General features: G+C 44.0%; 2 protein-coding genes across 4 annotated transcripts in view; one reads left to right on the top strand and one right to left on the bottom strand.

The window, feature by feature from the left end:
• Nucleotides 1-3,394, top strand: part of LOC146035883 (SLAIN motif-containing protein-like) — a 28,006-nt gene extending 24,612 nt beyond the window's left edge. For all 3 annotated transcript variants that reach the window (XM_083159576.1, XM_083159577.1, XM_083159575.1), the window contains one exon: nt 2,361-3,394. In XM_083159576.1, the coding sequence (XP_083015702.1) occupies nt 2,361-2,427 (67 nt within the window). In that variant the 3' untranslated portion in view covers nt 2,428-3,394. The remainder of the gene's footprint in view (nt 1-2,360) is intronic.
• A 2,621-nt stretch (nt 3,395-6,015) lies between these two features.
• VAMP7 (vesicle associated membrane protein 7) overlaps nt 6,016-16,011 on the bottom strand; it is a 64,613-nt gene continuing 54,617 nt past the window's right edge. Inside the window, exons 6-9 of the mRNA XM_083159574.1 lie at nt 15,826-15,916; nt 13,976-14,043; nt 10,006-10,098; nt 6,016-8,684 (exon numbers count right to left, since the gene is read on the bottom strand). Coding sequence (XP_083015700.1) covers nt 8,616-8,684; nt 10,006-10,098; nt 13,976-14,043; nt 15,826-15,916 — 321 coding nt within the window. The 3' untranslated portion in view covers nt 6,016-8,615. The remainder of the gene's footprint in view (nt 8,685-10,005; nt 10,099-13,975; nt 14,044-15,825; nt 15,917-16,011) is intronic.

The raw sequence follows: 16,011 nt of genomic DNA, 5'->3' as shown, positions 1-16,011 counted from the left end.
ATATTGAAATGTATACAACAAAAGAAAAGTGTGTCATGGTGTGGTGCACCGTAGAGAAAAATAAATGATACCAATAAAATATAGCCTTTATTTAGATATTTTTTAAAACTGCGAAATCCAAAAGAAACCTAGAAATAGACGACAAACCAGGTGAAAATAGTGCGTGTTTAAAACCAGCACGTGCAGGGACTTATTGTGTGTTTTTATATGGGGTCTATAATAATGGTATATCGAAAAAGAGAAAAATATAGCAGCGCTATACCATAAAAATTTGAATGATGCGGATTGGTTAAACTATCACAATAAATTTATTCAGGATAAATACACTGCTAAAATGATGGTTGTACTGCCAGCAAACATATTAAAAACAATGAAAATAATGTAAAATAACACTCAGGATTTGTGTGATAGTATGGTTCCTCACCAACCAAAGAGTTGGATGAGTCCTGTATTAAGGGCCCATAAGTTGGTTTAGGGGTTCCCCAAACGGTCATCCAGAGGGAGAATCACGTGTTGCAGTTCTTATGCTTGGAGTGGCCCAGATTGGCACAAATAACTCCTGCTGCAGAATTTTCTTGTGAATGATGGAGAATTTCTCAACCTTCAATGGATCAACCAACAATTTGTATCCACTTTTGGAGGGAGAAAGGAAAATTCATGGTCCAAATGGAGGAGTCAGGACTGCAATCCACAAACACTAGATGGTCAAAAACTGTTTCATGAAAGGCTGCCTATATAATAGACAGGATATGTGCACGTTTTACCAGTGATAAATAAATCTATTGGGACCAGTTTTGTGTGGATGCCTTAATGGCAGTATATTGATCTACTTAATGAGAAAAGAGTTGACCTAATGTGTCAATTAAGATATGCTCAATACATATGATGCATACTCACTGGTAGATCTTAGGACCACCTACTCAAAATTTGCCTTGATAAAGCGGGAAGCGAAACGCGCGCCGGCAGTACTGCCGTGCGGGTGTACTATTGTGTGCTGTCTCTCCCAGCCAGACTCATACCGCTTAGTGTCTCATAATCTAGCCCTTTTAACGGCTCTAATTTGAAATTGTAAAAAAAATTGTCTGCTATTGGCCTGAATCAGTGAATAGTAACAGCGACCATGCACCAGCATAGCGGGCAATGCTGTTACACTGAAAACTACACCCACTTGAGTAAAATCTATTGTCTTTCTGCATGCAATACTCTGGCAGCAGCGATAACATATTAGTGGTTTTCATACCCTATAAATTTATAGGGTATCGCCCGCAACAGTGCAAGAATGTCAGTTTGAGTAGGTGGTCCTAAGATCTACCAGTGTGTATGCATCATATTTATCTTTCAATCCAGTGTGCGGACACCTATATATAAGTAGAGTTAATATATCACTTTACATATTGACATATACAACAACTGTCCACGAATGTATTGAGCATATCTTAATCGACACATTATGTCAACTCTTTTCTCATTAAGTAGACCAATATACTGTCATTAAGGCATTTGCACAAAACTGGTCCCAATAGATTTATCACTGGTAAAACATGCACATATCCTGTCTATTATAGGCAGCCTTTGCATGAAACAGTTTCTGACCATCTAATAACATTGATAAAACAAATGTAACAGAGTGACTCTCATAGTGTGTACACACGGTTAGATTTGGCTTCCGATGTTCCCGACCTAGGGAACATCGGAAGCCAAATCGCATGCGCTCCGTGTGAGCGCATATCGGCAGCCAGATAGAGAGGGCAGGCAACACTATATGGTGCAGATCTGCACTATATAGTGTAAATTGTGCCCCTCTGGCATGCCATGCGATACGAGTCCCGATGCGATCGGATCGCGTCGGGACTCGCATCTCACGGCAGTATCTGCCGTGTGTACACAGCTTCACTTAGGTGAATGTATTTAAACAGAAACTGTTGCCATATCGAGACAAATTCACACAAGTCTCTATAATAATGGTATAATATAGCGTAAGTCCCTGCGCGTGCTGGTTTTAAACACGCACTATTTTCACCTTGTTTGTCATCTATTTGTATGTTTCTTTTATATTTCGCAGTGTTAAAAAAAAATATCTAAACAAAGGCTATATTTTATTGGTATCATTTATTTCTCTATGGTGCACCACACCATGACACTTTTTTGTATACATATCTGTACACAGCCAGCAGCCCTGTTAAGCCCATGTTTATTGGAGTCTGTGGTCACATCGCCCAGTACTGCTAATATATGACCTTATGGTTCCCTGCAGGACAGTGGGTTACATCAATAATGCCAAAATATTTTAAAATCTAAAAACCCACTGTTTTCAATGATTTATATATATATATTTTTTTTTTTTATTTATATGTATACAGATCTGCAAACTCCTCAAAGTCCCACACACTGGATAGCGACGACTCATGGAAAGATGGATGCTACTAGATCACCCCAAAGAGGAGGCTATTTCTCTATGTCCAGCTGGCTGGACTTCAACATTTTAGGGTGAAAAAGACGCAGTCTTGGCCCCGTGATGAAGACTTTGGCGTCTTCAGTATGGTTTACATTTCAAGGTTTTTGTTTTCATTCCGCAGGATTTTGGATTTGTAACAAAACGTAGTGTTTCCATAGCAGCCAATGCACCTGATCTGAGACATTGGTTTTAGGAGGATAAAAAAATAAATTAAATGTAGATTTGTTACCACTGACCGTTTTGCACGATTGCTGTTAAAATTTAGTGTCACCTGCCCTGACTGGAGGCAGCCATTTTGTGCAGAGAACTAGTGTACTTTACAATGCAGCATATCCGTTCCCTGGAATGTAGCGACATCAATCACTAACGACTACAAAATGTCTGCCTCCTTCATGGCGCACTTTCTCCGTTCCTCAAACCATGTGAAATCAATTGTTAGAATCCAATGTGTAATGTTGATGGTCTTAACATTTTTAATGTATAAATATCTAGTTTTTCTGTTCGGTCACCCATGTTTTTTCTACTTTTTTTTTTTCTTTTCTACTTTGCCGCAGAGACAATTTTTCATCTGCAAGTTTTTAAAGTCCTTGATGAATTGACTTCAGAAAAAAACAAAAAAAGTGTGAATATATATGTATATACATAGTTCTATTGGGGTGATATTAAGAGCCTGCTGCAAGGGTTCCTTTATATCTTCCTGGCCAGTTAGAATGGTATTAAGAGCCTGCTGCAAGGGTTCCTTTATATCTTCCTGGCCAGTTAGAATGGTTTAGATGAAGTCACAAATGATGATGATGGTGCACAATATTTGTGTGGTTATATGAAGTTGATTAGTTATGTGTAGCAGACTATGTTTTTGTTGTGGAACGTCTCCTTTTTGGTTATCCTGCCTGACGACCTCTCGATAAATGCAAAACAAAATAAAATGGACTAAATCAGCACTGCGCACTTTTGCCTCTTTTATCTGAAATGTGACTATTGCCTGGCAACCTTCTGTATTTACCATTTTAATGTGTTTTTTTTTTTCTTTTTGTCATTTTTATGTCTTATTTATTTAGAATTATTTGTCGGGAACGCCATTTAGTTTTGGGTCACCGTAGCAATGAGAAAATGTTTATGTTGCAGGTGGTGTCTGTGACAAAGGTGCGTCCTGACAGCACCGCTTCCATCAATCGCACTGCTGAATAATCGGTGGAATTGCTCAGTCATGTCCAGGAAATCTGCGTTCAAAGACATAAACAGAGGGCATGCCCCCATTTTGTAGAACTGTCACCATCATTCTGCCTCCCCACCCCCGAACACCAGGAAAAGACTGCCATATGTGCCAATCCTGTAATTTATCAGAGATGGATTGTGTACATATCAGATAGTTAGAGATTGGGAATCATATTAAAGCGAACTCTGTAGCCAAAGTTGAGATGAGGTGATGTGATGCTCATTAGAGGTGAACATTTCTGAGGTGCTGGGTGTTGGCGCGATCCTACGGCAGGGCCCCTACATGACTAACGAGCAGGAGAGGTGAAATAATCAAGGTGATACTGTGGTACCGCGGGCTTACCCCTGCCTGTTCGTGATGGACCTGTCAGATGTGGTGCAGCCTGCGTGAATGACTCGCAGTAGAGATGAAGCTTCCGTGGTGCTGGATAATGCTGCGGTTCCACGCCACCCCAGTGCTCACACGTGCAGGTGACAACAAGTACTTGGTGGGCCCCATAGGAAAATCTTCAAAGCATTTGGCCATGCAGAGGATGCCCATTACAGGTGAACCTGTCTGAGATGTACGGTGGTGGTGCTGCCCAGTGGCAGGGCTCTTGCATGAATGATGCACTGGAGGGGGTGAAACTATTGGGTAAATCTGTGGTCCTGCCCAGGTGACATGCTTTAGGGGTAATCCTGTAGGAGGTGTGGTCCTACAGATGCACTGGAGGCGTGAACCTGCTTGAGTGACACGCAGGAGGATGATCCTGCCCAAAGGTACTGGGTGGTGGTGCAGTCCAGAGGGATTGTCCCGCAGAGACTGATGCACATCAGGGGTGAAGCTGCAAGCCATCTACTGAGTGCATCCAGCAACAGCGCCAATGCCATTATATTTTCTAAAGTTTTTAGAGTTAAAAACAATTTTTTTTATATATAAAGGACAAATATCTCATGTTCCGGAAAGTTACTGACACACTTACCCATGTGACTGTCACTCAGCAGCTTTTAAATTTCAGGGTAGATTAAGGTGCGCCTACAACAGTGGTCAGGGAACTCGGTCCTCATTACCCCATGCAGTGCATGTTTTGCAGGTCTCCTCACAGAATCACAAGTGAAATAATTAACTCCACCTGCGGACCTTATAAAATGTGTCTGAGTAATTAGTACACCTGTGCACCTGCTGGATTACCAGCAAAAAATGCAGTGTGGGGTAATAAGGACCGAGTTCCCTGACCACTGGTCTACACAGTACGATTTAGACGATGTGATTTCTCTTGAACTCACCAGAGCCCAGAAACCATTGATATTGGGTATGGATCATTAGGTCGAATAATTTTTTTACCCGAATGTCGACACAAACACTAAAACGTAGCTCCACGTCCGCTCGCCATGCAGCACCGGGATACAGTCATTGGGTCAGCAATCATTAGGTCGACATGGTTCTAGGTCAACATGGGTCAAGGTTGACAGGTCATTAGGTCGACACAAGCATTGGGTCAAAAGGTCGACATGGGGTTTTTGAGCTGACATGTGCCGACTGGTGGTATTTCATGCCCTACCATCCACTAGGGCGTGGTGGGAGAACAAAATGGTGAAACATACTGTAGCAAGCGAATGCAGTGCATTGGATACTGTGTCCACGTCGACTGTCAACATTTGTGTGAAAAACCCTATCCCTATATTGGCCTGTCAACCTAACCACATGTTGACCATGTCGCCCTAGAACCATGTCAACCTTTCCCCATGTCAACCAACTTGCTGTAGACCCAATGATCCCAACCCCTCCCACCACACTAGTGGATGGTAGGGCATGAAATACTGCCTGTTGGCACATGTTGGGTGGACATGGACACCGAAATGTATCACCGCCATGCATTGAGCATAGTGCCTCACTACACTCGGCACACTGTTTTATTCTCCCACCAACCCTAGTGGATGGTAGGGCATGCAATACCGCCTGCAACTCAAAACACAGTAAAAAAAAACACGTGTCAACCTAATGCTTGTCGACTTACTTGCTGGTGACCCAATGACGGTATCCCTTGATATTGAATATACACACTACAATTTCAACTATGTATTCTTTTGGTTATACTACAAAAATTGCTGTTTCACATATATTGATAACACAGGCCAATATAGGTCACTCATTGACACACATACCAATATGCGCTAAACTGTACACTTTGTAGTTAAAATTGAGCTGCCTGCAGAGTATTTTTTCTAGCAATACCGACCCTGCGTTGGTACGTATGGGCTGCATACGCACAGTGCGATATGGACTATATAGACAACATCTTTAGTACATATCGCATCGCACACAGGATAGTGTTAATATTATACCACAACACTAAAAACAGTGCTATGATGATTTTATCTTTATTCAGCAATCTAAGACATTGTTACAGAGGAAAAAAAGCAAAAGTTCTCTCAGTCATTTAGGAAAACAATAGCAACAGATTAAACTACTTAACAAGTTATGGTGAACACAGATTGTCCCAACAAATGAAGGCTGTAGATTAGAACATTCAACTGAAGTGCAAATTTATCCCAGCACGGGTCACAGTTGCCTGTTTGTGTAGCTGAAATGATGGAGGGCGTTCAGGAATTGTTCTTCAGACACCAACCCTAATCTAGAAGGATTAGTTTAGAGTCAGGCCTGATGTCATTACATAAATGAGGACGCACACAGGACTGCAAGCCTTCCATAGTGTTCCCGCTAGGCTGTTTTAGTGGGGCGCTGCGCCCTGCCCGATTTTTAAAGGGCAAAATGCACCCTGCCCCTCTCGCAGGGGCCCGCTAAAACAGCCTCACGGGGGAGCCCAGCGTCGCCGTAGACGGCAATGCCCGGCGCTTCCCCGGCAGCATAGTGGCTTTGGAGGGGCCGGTCCCACCCCCTTTGACGACGCCAGCAGCCCGGGCACGCCCCTTTGATGGCGCCGGCGGCCCTGCCATGCCCCTTTGATGCCGCCCCCGGCACCCTGCCCTGTCTCCATCAGAGTGAACACTACTTCCATACGTAACAGAGGAATTTAAACTAGTAGTTTTACCTCAGCATTCTATTAGTGTTTCCTACATGTCATTCTAGCATATTTAGGTGCAGTTTTATCAAAGTTTGGAGAGAGATAAAATGGAGAGCTACTAGGACGATCTAAATAGCCCAACCAATCACTATCCCAACAGTCAGAATGCAGATACTATAGTTAACAGGATCTGTTGGGATGGCATGAACTCTTAAGGTGCATACACACTGTACAATTTTTTTGACCAATTTTGTTGAAAGATATTTCCATTGGACCCAGTGTCCTGGACGAAAGATGTTGACGAGAGACGAACAACGAATGATTATGCGCATACCCACCAGTTGTTCATCAACTGTGCATGCAGCTCAATTTGGATATCGTTCAAAAAGAGCCTATAAACTGTAGCTAGATCTTTCGTCAAGGACACTGGGTTCAAGGGAAATGTCTTTCAACAAAATTGGTCAAAAAAAATTGTGCAGTGTGTATGCACCTTAACCCATACGGAGCTTAACCCTAACACTCCTCCCACTGCCTAACCCCTCCCCTTAGTGCTTAACCATAACCCCAGTATTTACAGTCAGGAGTGTTCGGATGCCAATGTCGGCTTTCAGACTGTTGAGATGGTGATTGTCGTGACAGTAATTACATCCCAAGCTCTTGTCAATTTAAAGGCTGTGTGGCAGATGTATTAAGAGAAGAGATACATTTATAGGGTAATGCACCAGCCAATAAGCTCCTGACTTATTACAGACAGAGTGGTAGATGTATGAAGCAGTGATAAGGAGGAGAAGCGAGCCAGAGGAGAAGTGGCCCATGGCAACCAATCAGCACTGAAGTCAAATCTATAATTTGCATAATATAAAATAATGCAGAGCAGCTGATTAGTTGCACACGGGCCACTAATCACTGCTTCATACCTCTACCCCTGGGTTTGAACAATGACAGTTAGGAGCTGATTGGCTGGTGCGTGATCTATTCTCCAGGCTTAATACATCTGCTCCTGTGTTTGAAAAATGACCATTGAAAGCCGATGGGTTGGTACTTGTTCTCTCCAAGCTTTGATAATTATCTATATATATATATCATAATAAACCAATGACATAAAAAGGTCCACGACAAAAATATATAAATGGGTTAATGCTTGGAATATATAACCAACTTATATACTGTACTTCAGTAAATCTCGATGAAATAGGCCACAATTACTGAACTTATACAAAGATTTTATCTACGTAAATGAATTAAAACCTTAACGCCTGCACTTTTAGACTTAATTTTGAGGCAATTCAAAATGGCAGCACCATTGTACAAGACGCAATCATCAGCCGACAGATAAATCAGCAGAGCACAGTCACAATGTGGGTGAGCTTTAATCATAGTTTAACAGCAGCTGGAGAAAACATGAAATAATGTGTGTGCCGGACATAGATAAGAAGTGGATTATGGTTTGTGTCACATAAGAGGAGCATTATCTTCGTCACCGAAATAACACGTCTGCTAGTGCAAAAAGATAAAGACTGTGCAGCTGGATGAGTAAAAACAGAATGTAAACAAACATTCAGCGGAGGTTAAAAACATTAACCTGTCCAAAAACATACCAAGGATCATTGGACGAAAAAAACGTGGACAAACCAAAAAAAACCAAAATCTAATGCTGAAGAGGAAATCTCTGCGGTTTCCGAGCTTCTTCGCTTTAATTGTCTTTTGTCCGGGACGACGGGCTCCCCGAGTGAGGTTTCCACGTATATATGTTATAAGGCATAGAGATACAATGTCCATTAATGATGGAGGGATGAGAGCGTTAATGAGAATATCGGACACGTAAGTGCCTGGGGAAAAGGCTTTTCCATCAAGTCTCTTTTCTCGGGATGCTACGGGTGTGGACAGAACTTTATTCGCTGGTTACTGATGAACGCGGTCATGCATTAGACGGAAAGGGATTACTTGTTCACACAGCTGGACCACGTCAACCCTCCGCATGCTACTGACACAATGATATAGATGACAACCTAGAAGGAACATAAATACGAGGTTAACAAAGGAGAACAAACTGTATAATACAGGAGCTGTCCAATAGATTTTTGGTGCGTGCAAGTAATGGACACCTGATGGGCAATTTTCAACTGATCTATATAACATAAAAGACCATGCCTGAAGGTCATGGTTTACTAAAGGCTGCCAGTGTGCGCAGGGTGGTTATGGGATCCCCCCAGAGAGGGTCTATATGCCCCCTCCCCCTCAGACATGTTAGGGGTGTGCGACAAGCAGTGGGCGTTTGTACCGTGGCACAATGCCAGGCGGTACACTAACCCATTCTGGAATGTGTCGGCAGAAGGGATCGGCGCAGCACCTGAAGAGGTTGTATCCAACCCAACCGCCTGCCCTCCCCTTAGGTTCGACGTTGCACGCCCAAATAAATAAGTTTAAAATAACGAAGAAAATTATTACACATTATTCTAAACTGAGCTGTGGGAGGGGCATAGAGGGGAGGAGCCAGCACACACACTTTGAAGTTTTATGTGCACAGGCTCATTTGAACCCCATCTATACCCTATAGTACTGACTCCCCAGTATCCCTTATGGATGATAGAGAAATAGTTTCCCTATCAGCACAAATGGCATCTAATGGTCTGTGATATAAGACTGGCGAACTGTACACGCATAAGCAACTGATGCCAACCGTAAAACTATTGCAGTTCTATATATGTGGGGAATATGCGTTTGCAACTTTATCGATTGCTAATTTAACTCATCTTGCACTAAACCCTAAATAATACCTCATGATGATGGGATAAATAATGCCTTTGGGTAATTTACTAAACAGCATGTCTAGCTTTGTGTTCTATTTCCATTTTCTGCTAAAACATGCGCGAAGAGGCTACTTGCTTAGTAAATAAACCCCTGGTCTCTGTGAGCATGGGCCGGAAGCCCACATATAAAGACCAAATCTATCCATAGCCCGTGGGAAGGAAAAGTATATCATATATATTCAAATATTACTAACCACTAAAGTAAAGCCTAATTCTGAAGTCACGGTGTCCTTTAAAAAGGGACCTTGTACTGAAACTTTATTGAGATTATTTGAGTGTAGACAAATTACAGATGCTTTCTCAAAACATCAAGTACCGGGCAGGTTAGCAATTGCTCCACCCAGGATTGATTGGCAACACCCCCCCCCCCCCCCAACCAATACCCATCAGATATCAGATTCACTGAGGCACAGCAGGACATGATAAGCTGCAGAAGGATGAAGGTTACAAGATGGCTGCTGTGTCTCGTGGCATCTGTGGCTAGTAGTAAGCACTGGTACGGATAACACAGAACACTTACTATTGTTATGACAACAATAATGATGGTGAGCTTCAGATTCTTCATGCACATAGCTCGTGCCAGGTTTCTGCTTGTGGTCTTGAAGGTGACAGACTACAAAAAGAAAAAAATACATGAAATAAAAGAATGTGTCATAAATAACATCCACCATGCTCTCATTGCCTCTGCGTCATATTTCCATGTTAAGAGAGAGAGAGCTACTTTTCTAGCAGGCCTTGCACAAAGTGTCAATATTCAGTACATTGCACATATGTTGGTCCCCCGTATTGCGCATATGGGCACACTATGGCTTCAGACTGGCGGGGATCAACAGTCTGAAGCCTCTGCTTAGTGGGAGTGATGAGGCCATGATGTCCATCAGAAGATGGAGATTTCCTGGCCTTTTTGTTGACTGCAGCAGCCAGCTTGCACTTCCCCAAACGTCACGCAGCTGGGCGATGAGGTTGCAGGTGAGCCAATGCTGCATCCTGGTACTGGAAAATGACTGAATAGTAAAGGTATGCAGAGACTAATGCTGGTCATACACTAGACCAACTTTTCTACAACTATCCAACTAGTTGGTTGGACTGAAAATTGGGATTGTAAATGACAATACATTTTTCAGTCCAACCAACAAGTTGGATAGTTGTGGAAAAGTTGGTCTAGTGTATGACCAGCATTAGGATGTGTATCACTCATGAGATGAATGATGTGATCTGCTGTGAGCAGTTACAAAACAGCCATGCTGGGGAATTGTTTGGGGGCAGCAGAGTGTACACAGACTGAACCAGCAGACAAAACTGGGTCTGGGCACAAGGCCTGGGAATGTTAATGGCTACTAAATACTGAAGCAGAAAAGAAAGAGGGACCGACAGGGCTGCCATAATTGATAGGCACATAGAAACATAGGGCAGTATTCAATGAGGATAATTCGCCCTGTTTCACGGCAAATTTGTGCTATTTTCGCGTTGGAAGGTGATTTTTTGGGGTCAGAAAGTGAATCACCCTATTCAACGTGCACTTCTCGCCCTCTTTCTAAGTTATTTTCGCCGTGTGTTGCTGTGTAGCAAATCACCATCTTTTCATGGAGAAGTGGAAAGTGAACTTTTAAAATAAAGTTGTTGTTGTTTTACATTTGGTGTAAAAAAAATCAGGAATTTTATTCTGAGAAGGGGCATGCTATTTTTATTCATGTGCTTATAGCATATGAATATATATTTAATTTTAAAAAACATATATATATATATATATATATTTTTACACATAGCAGCCAGCAGGGGGCCAGGAGCTGCTCATTACATATTCATATACTCACTGCTCCCGATCATCATTACATATGCATGATCGTGAGCAGTGCATATTTGGTCCCCTGCTGGCTCTCCTGGGGGGGGGGGGGCAGCTTGTGCTGCCTGGCTCCCGGGGAGCCCACCTCCCCCCCCTACATACGTTCTGGGGCAGGGAGGGAGACTTCCATCTCCCTGCCTGGCACTGTCCTCCGGCTCCCTGCGGCGGTTCACACTCGCCTTCAGGGGCAGCGAGCCCCTGCCTCATTCAATAGGGGGATAGCAGTGGGACAGCGAGGCTCCGGAACACAGCGACTGTGCAGCGAATCCTAAACAGGATTCGCTGCAGGCCGTGAATATGTTCATTGAATACGCCCATAGTATTTGATGACCCTTCTAGTCTGCCCCTTTTTCTCCTGACTGGGACATTTTCTCCTCAGCTTCTGCCTTTGCACACCTGATCACTTTCTCAGCCTTACGCTAAAATAGAGCTGTAATTCCATTAAAGATTCGGCTTTGATTCATTGCAATGATTCACCTATAGTTTGTCATACATATGTCATATGGTGACCGTCAGGTCTTTGAGTGTCTATTGAATTTTGGCAAATGTAGGTACAAATAGTTATAGTCATAATAAATTATTCTTCGGCAAATAATGGTAATAATCAGATGCTCCTCTCTGCAGACAGCTCTACTCGGTCAGTTTACTGCAGGCATGTCCAACGTTGGCCCCCAGATGTTGTAAAACTACACATCCCAGCATGCTTTGCCACAGTTTTGCTATTAGAGAATGCTAAAACTATTGCAAAGCATGCTGGGATGTGTAGTTTCACAACATCTGGAGGGCCAACGTTGGACATGCCTGGTTTACTGCATAATTCCCCAATTGTGGGAATGGGTTCCTGACCAACAGTATCACAATCTATCATCCTCTTAAATGCTTAGACATAGCTATATATTGATGCATGTTAACCGTTATTAGATAACGGACATTGTGTGCTTCTGGTTAGGACAATACAACATGATCTTTGGTCAGGCTTTAATGAAAATCCAGCATCTGTGCAAAAAAAAAAAAAAAAAAAGAAGCAAGAAAAAAACAAAAAGAAAAAAAAGGGGTTCTCTTTACTTAGTTGGGCGCCAGCGATTGAAATCGCGGTCGTCGGGGGTAAAAATCGCGGTCATCGCGGGTAAATCGGGATGCCCGCGATTTTCCCATAGGGAACAATGTTAAAAAGGCTGATTGACCGCGATTTTACTGTTAAATGCCTCAATGGACCCGATTTGGCCATAGGAATCAATGTTAAATGGGCCACAGAGCCCAAATAGGCACAATTGACCCTTAAATGTCCCCCCCAATTTTTAACGCCACCCCACGATCCACGCCAACCCGAAGCGTGGCGAGCGCAGCGAGCCCGCGAGGGGCGGCGGTACACGTCCTCCGACCTTTTCATGCCCTACTTTCCACTAGGGCATGGAGTGAGAATATAATAGTGTGGCGAGCGCAGCGAGCCACCGAGCCCGAAGCGTGGCGAGCGCAGCGAGCCCCGCGAGGGGACGCGGATACCTTCACAGGTAGACGCGTCCCCTCGCGGGCTTCACAGGTGTCGGCGTCGCCACGGACACCTGTGAAGCCCGCGAGGGGACGCGTATAACTGTGAAGGTATCCGCGTCCCCTCGCGGGGCTCGCTGCGCTCGCCGCGCTTCGGGCTCGGTGGCTCGCCACACTATTATATTCTCACTCCACGCCCTAGTGGATAGTAGGGCATGAAAAGGTCGGAGGACGCGTACCGCCGCCGCTCGCCACGCTTCGGGTTGGCGTGGATGGTGGGGTGGCGTTAAAAATTGGGGGGGACATTTAAGGGTTAATGGGCTCTGTGGCCCATTTAACATTGATTCCTATGGCCAAATCGGGTCCATTGAGCCATTTAACAGTAAAATCGGGTCCATCGCGCCTTTTAACATTGATTCCTATGGTAAATCGGGAGCATCGCGTCGCGGGCATCGCGGGTACATTTATGGCCGGCCGCGACGCGACCGACACGATTTCCATGTTTAACATGGGTTTCAATGGGAAATCGCGGGCATCGCGTCGGTCGCGTCGCGGGCAGACATAAATGTACCCGCGATGACCGCGACGGGCGCCCATCTAGGTAAAGAGTACCAAAAAAGGTATAAAAAGAAGGAAGAACACTATACAATGCACTGTGAATATCCACGATTAAACAAAGGAGAAAAATAAAAAACTCTCTTTTTTGGGGCACAACTTGATTGGTCGATCAAGTTGTGCCCCAAAAACAGAGATCGTTCTTTTTTTCTCTTTCTCCTTTGTTTATACTATATCACTCTCTAGGGAGCACCTCCACTTAGAGCAGGGCTGGGCAATTGCGGCTCTCCAGATGTTGAGGAACTAAACATCCCAGGATGCTTTGCATTAGTTTTGCTATGTGGCCATGCTGAAACTGATGCAAGGCATGCTGGGAGGTGTAGTTCCTCAACATCTGGAGGGCCGCAATTGCCCAGCCCTGCCTTAGAGGAATAGATACGACTGTATCATACCTCTCATATTGTGGAATTCCATAAAATACTTCCTATAGAATAGTTCATATATAATAGTTGAAATAATCAGTGTACCTTTTGCATAGGCAAAATTCCCCAATTTCCCCCATTTCCCCCTCCAATCAATATCTAAGATTAGCAGACATACTTACAGAATCAACAAGGTTTTCGGTCTTATCGATTAATAATTCTAATCGTTCTCCTCTTTGGGCAACCAGATCTATAATACAAAAAAGAAAATGTAACTTCGTTATAAGCGATTCTCGTTTGCTATGCAAAAACCTTCTCGTGTTCTGACGGATAAACGTTGTACCCTGGCAGTATAGTGGTTCAATGGTATCTAGTGTCCTAACACTGGTACAGAGGTGTCCTCATTCCGCTTGCTGTATTTGACCAAACAGCTCCTCTTGGCACACCAGGTCCTGTGAGACTGTGCTCGCATCCAGCATCTTTTTGTCTGTGCAGATTCCTTTGATATGCGACACTTGTGTATCTGTATGCGACTCTCTGATTCTGCATACGAAGTTCTCCCTAACCGCGGCTACCGATGTTTTTCATACCAAGTTCTGTCGGGCTTCATATACAGACTTGGTCACACCCAGATATAGAAAACTTTCGCATATAAAACTAATCAGCAGTCGTCTCAAGCGTCCGAGCCACTTCATGAGGCATTATTGGTGCATTTGCGACAAGAAAAGACTGGTCAGCTCACTCGCGCCAGGCATCTTGTGCTGCGTGGCGTATTGAGACAAGATGTAAGAAGACGCATCACTGTAGAGGTAATCACCCACAATGCTCAGATCATATTCAATAGTAGGCCTAGATTATTTGTAGAACCATGGCTAAGACTTCCTATCACACTGGCACTCCACTCCAGTAATACGTGCCATCTAGAGACTGCAGTGGTGATGTTGCGGGTGATGTTGCGTGGGCATTTTAGCAAAACCTTATTATCCTTTTGAATTTAATCACACTCCGGAATCCCAATGCAATAGCCCTCTAGGGCAGTGATGGCTAACCTTCACACTCCAGCTTTTGTTGAATTACACATCCCAGCATGCCCTGCATCAGTTTTTGCATGGCCAAAAAGTAAAACTGACGCAGGGCATGCTTGGATGTGTAGTTCAATAACATCTGGAGTGTCAAGGTTAGTCATCACTGGTCTAGGGTCAGAGGTTTCATCTGCACACATGAGACACACTGATCACGTTACGTTGTACGACATCACCATCAAACAGGAGCAATGACTATATTTTGTTTCTAGCCCCCATTACCCCAGCCACATTATAGAAATACATTCCCGGGAACCTAATTTGTAGAGCCCTGCAGTCAGATATACGCCACCCCGCCGCCAGGGGATACGGTCACTGGGTCACCAACCATTATGTCGACATGCATGAAGGTCAACATGGGGTTAGGTCGACATGGGAGAATAAAATAGTGTGCAGTGTGTAGCAAGGCACCGCGGCCGAAGCATGGCGAAAGCAGCGAGCGGGTGCTACGATTCGGTGACCATGTCGACGGTGACATTTGGGTCAAAAAAACCTCATGTCGACCTAATTCTGTGACGACCTTCAGTCATGACGACCTAATGCTTGTCTGTACAATGATCCCATTCCTCCGCCAGAGAGAAATCCCGCCCTGTGCAGGCCTAAGAATTGTTTAGCACGGCTTCTCTCACATCTAATGATTTCCCCAGTGTGTGCAGTCTGTGCATAGCCCAGGACTTACTCGCGGCTACAATAGAAACAAGATGATCGGGGCCATAGCTGACATCACACACACCCTCCCTCCAAATGCCTGGGCACCTGCGTTTTCCTCGACACTCCCAGAAAACGGCCAGTTACCACCCATAAATGCTGGCTTCCTGTCAATCAACTTGCGAGAACCCAGCAATAAAAAATTAGCAGGATTTTATCGCTAGATAGGCTTGTGCATGTGTAGTCCTACTATCCTCCTCTGTTATAACGTATAAATTGGTTTCCCTCTCCGAGAGCTGTACCTATGTTCCGGACCATAATTCCTTTCAATTCATCCACCTGGGCCTGCGTCTCCACAACACGGTCCACACTCTTGCTCTCCGAGTGGTGTTTCTAATGAAAGATAAAAAAAACCCAGAAAAATACATTTATAAACAATCAATCCAGCAGACATGCAGACAGCTTTTTATGTATGCTCTAAACTTTGC

The sequence above is a fragment of the Crinia signifera genome, chromosome 9 (assembly GCF_055691185.1).
Source record: "Crinia signifera chromosome 9, ASM5569118v1, whole genome shotgun sequence".
Lineage (NCBI taxonomy): Eukaryota > Metazoa > Chordata > Amphibia > Anura > Myobatrachidae > Crinia > Crinia signifera.
Note: the sequence above shows the minus strand (reverse complement) of the source record. Positions and strands in the feature narration are given on the sequence as shown.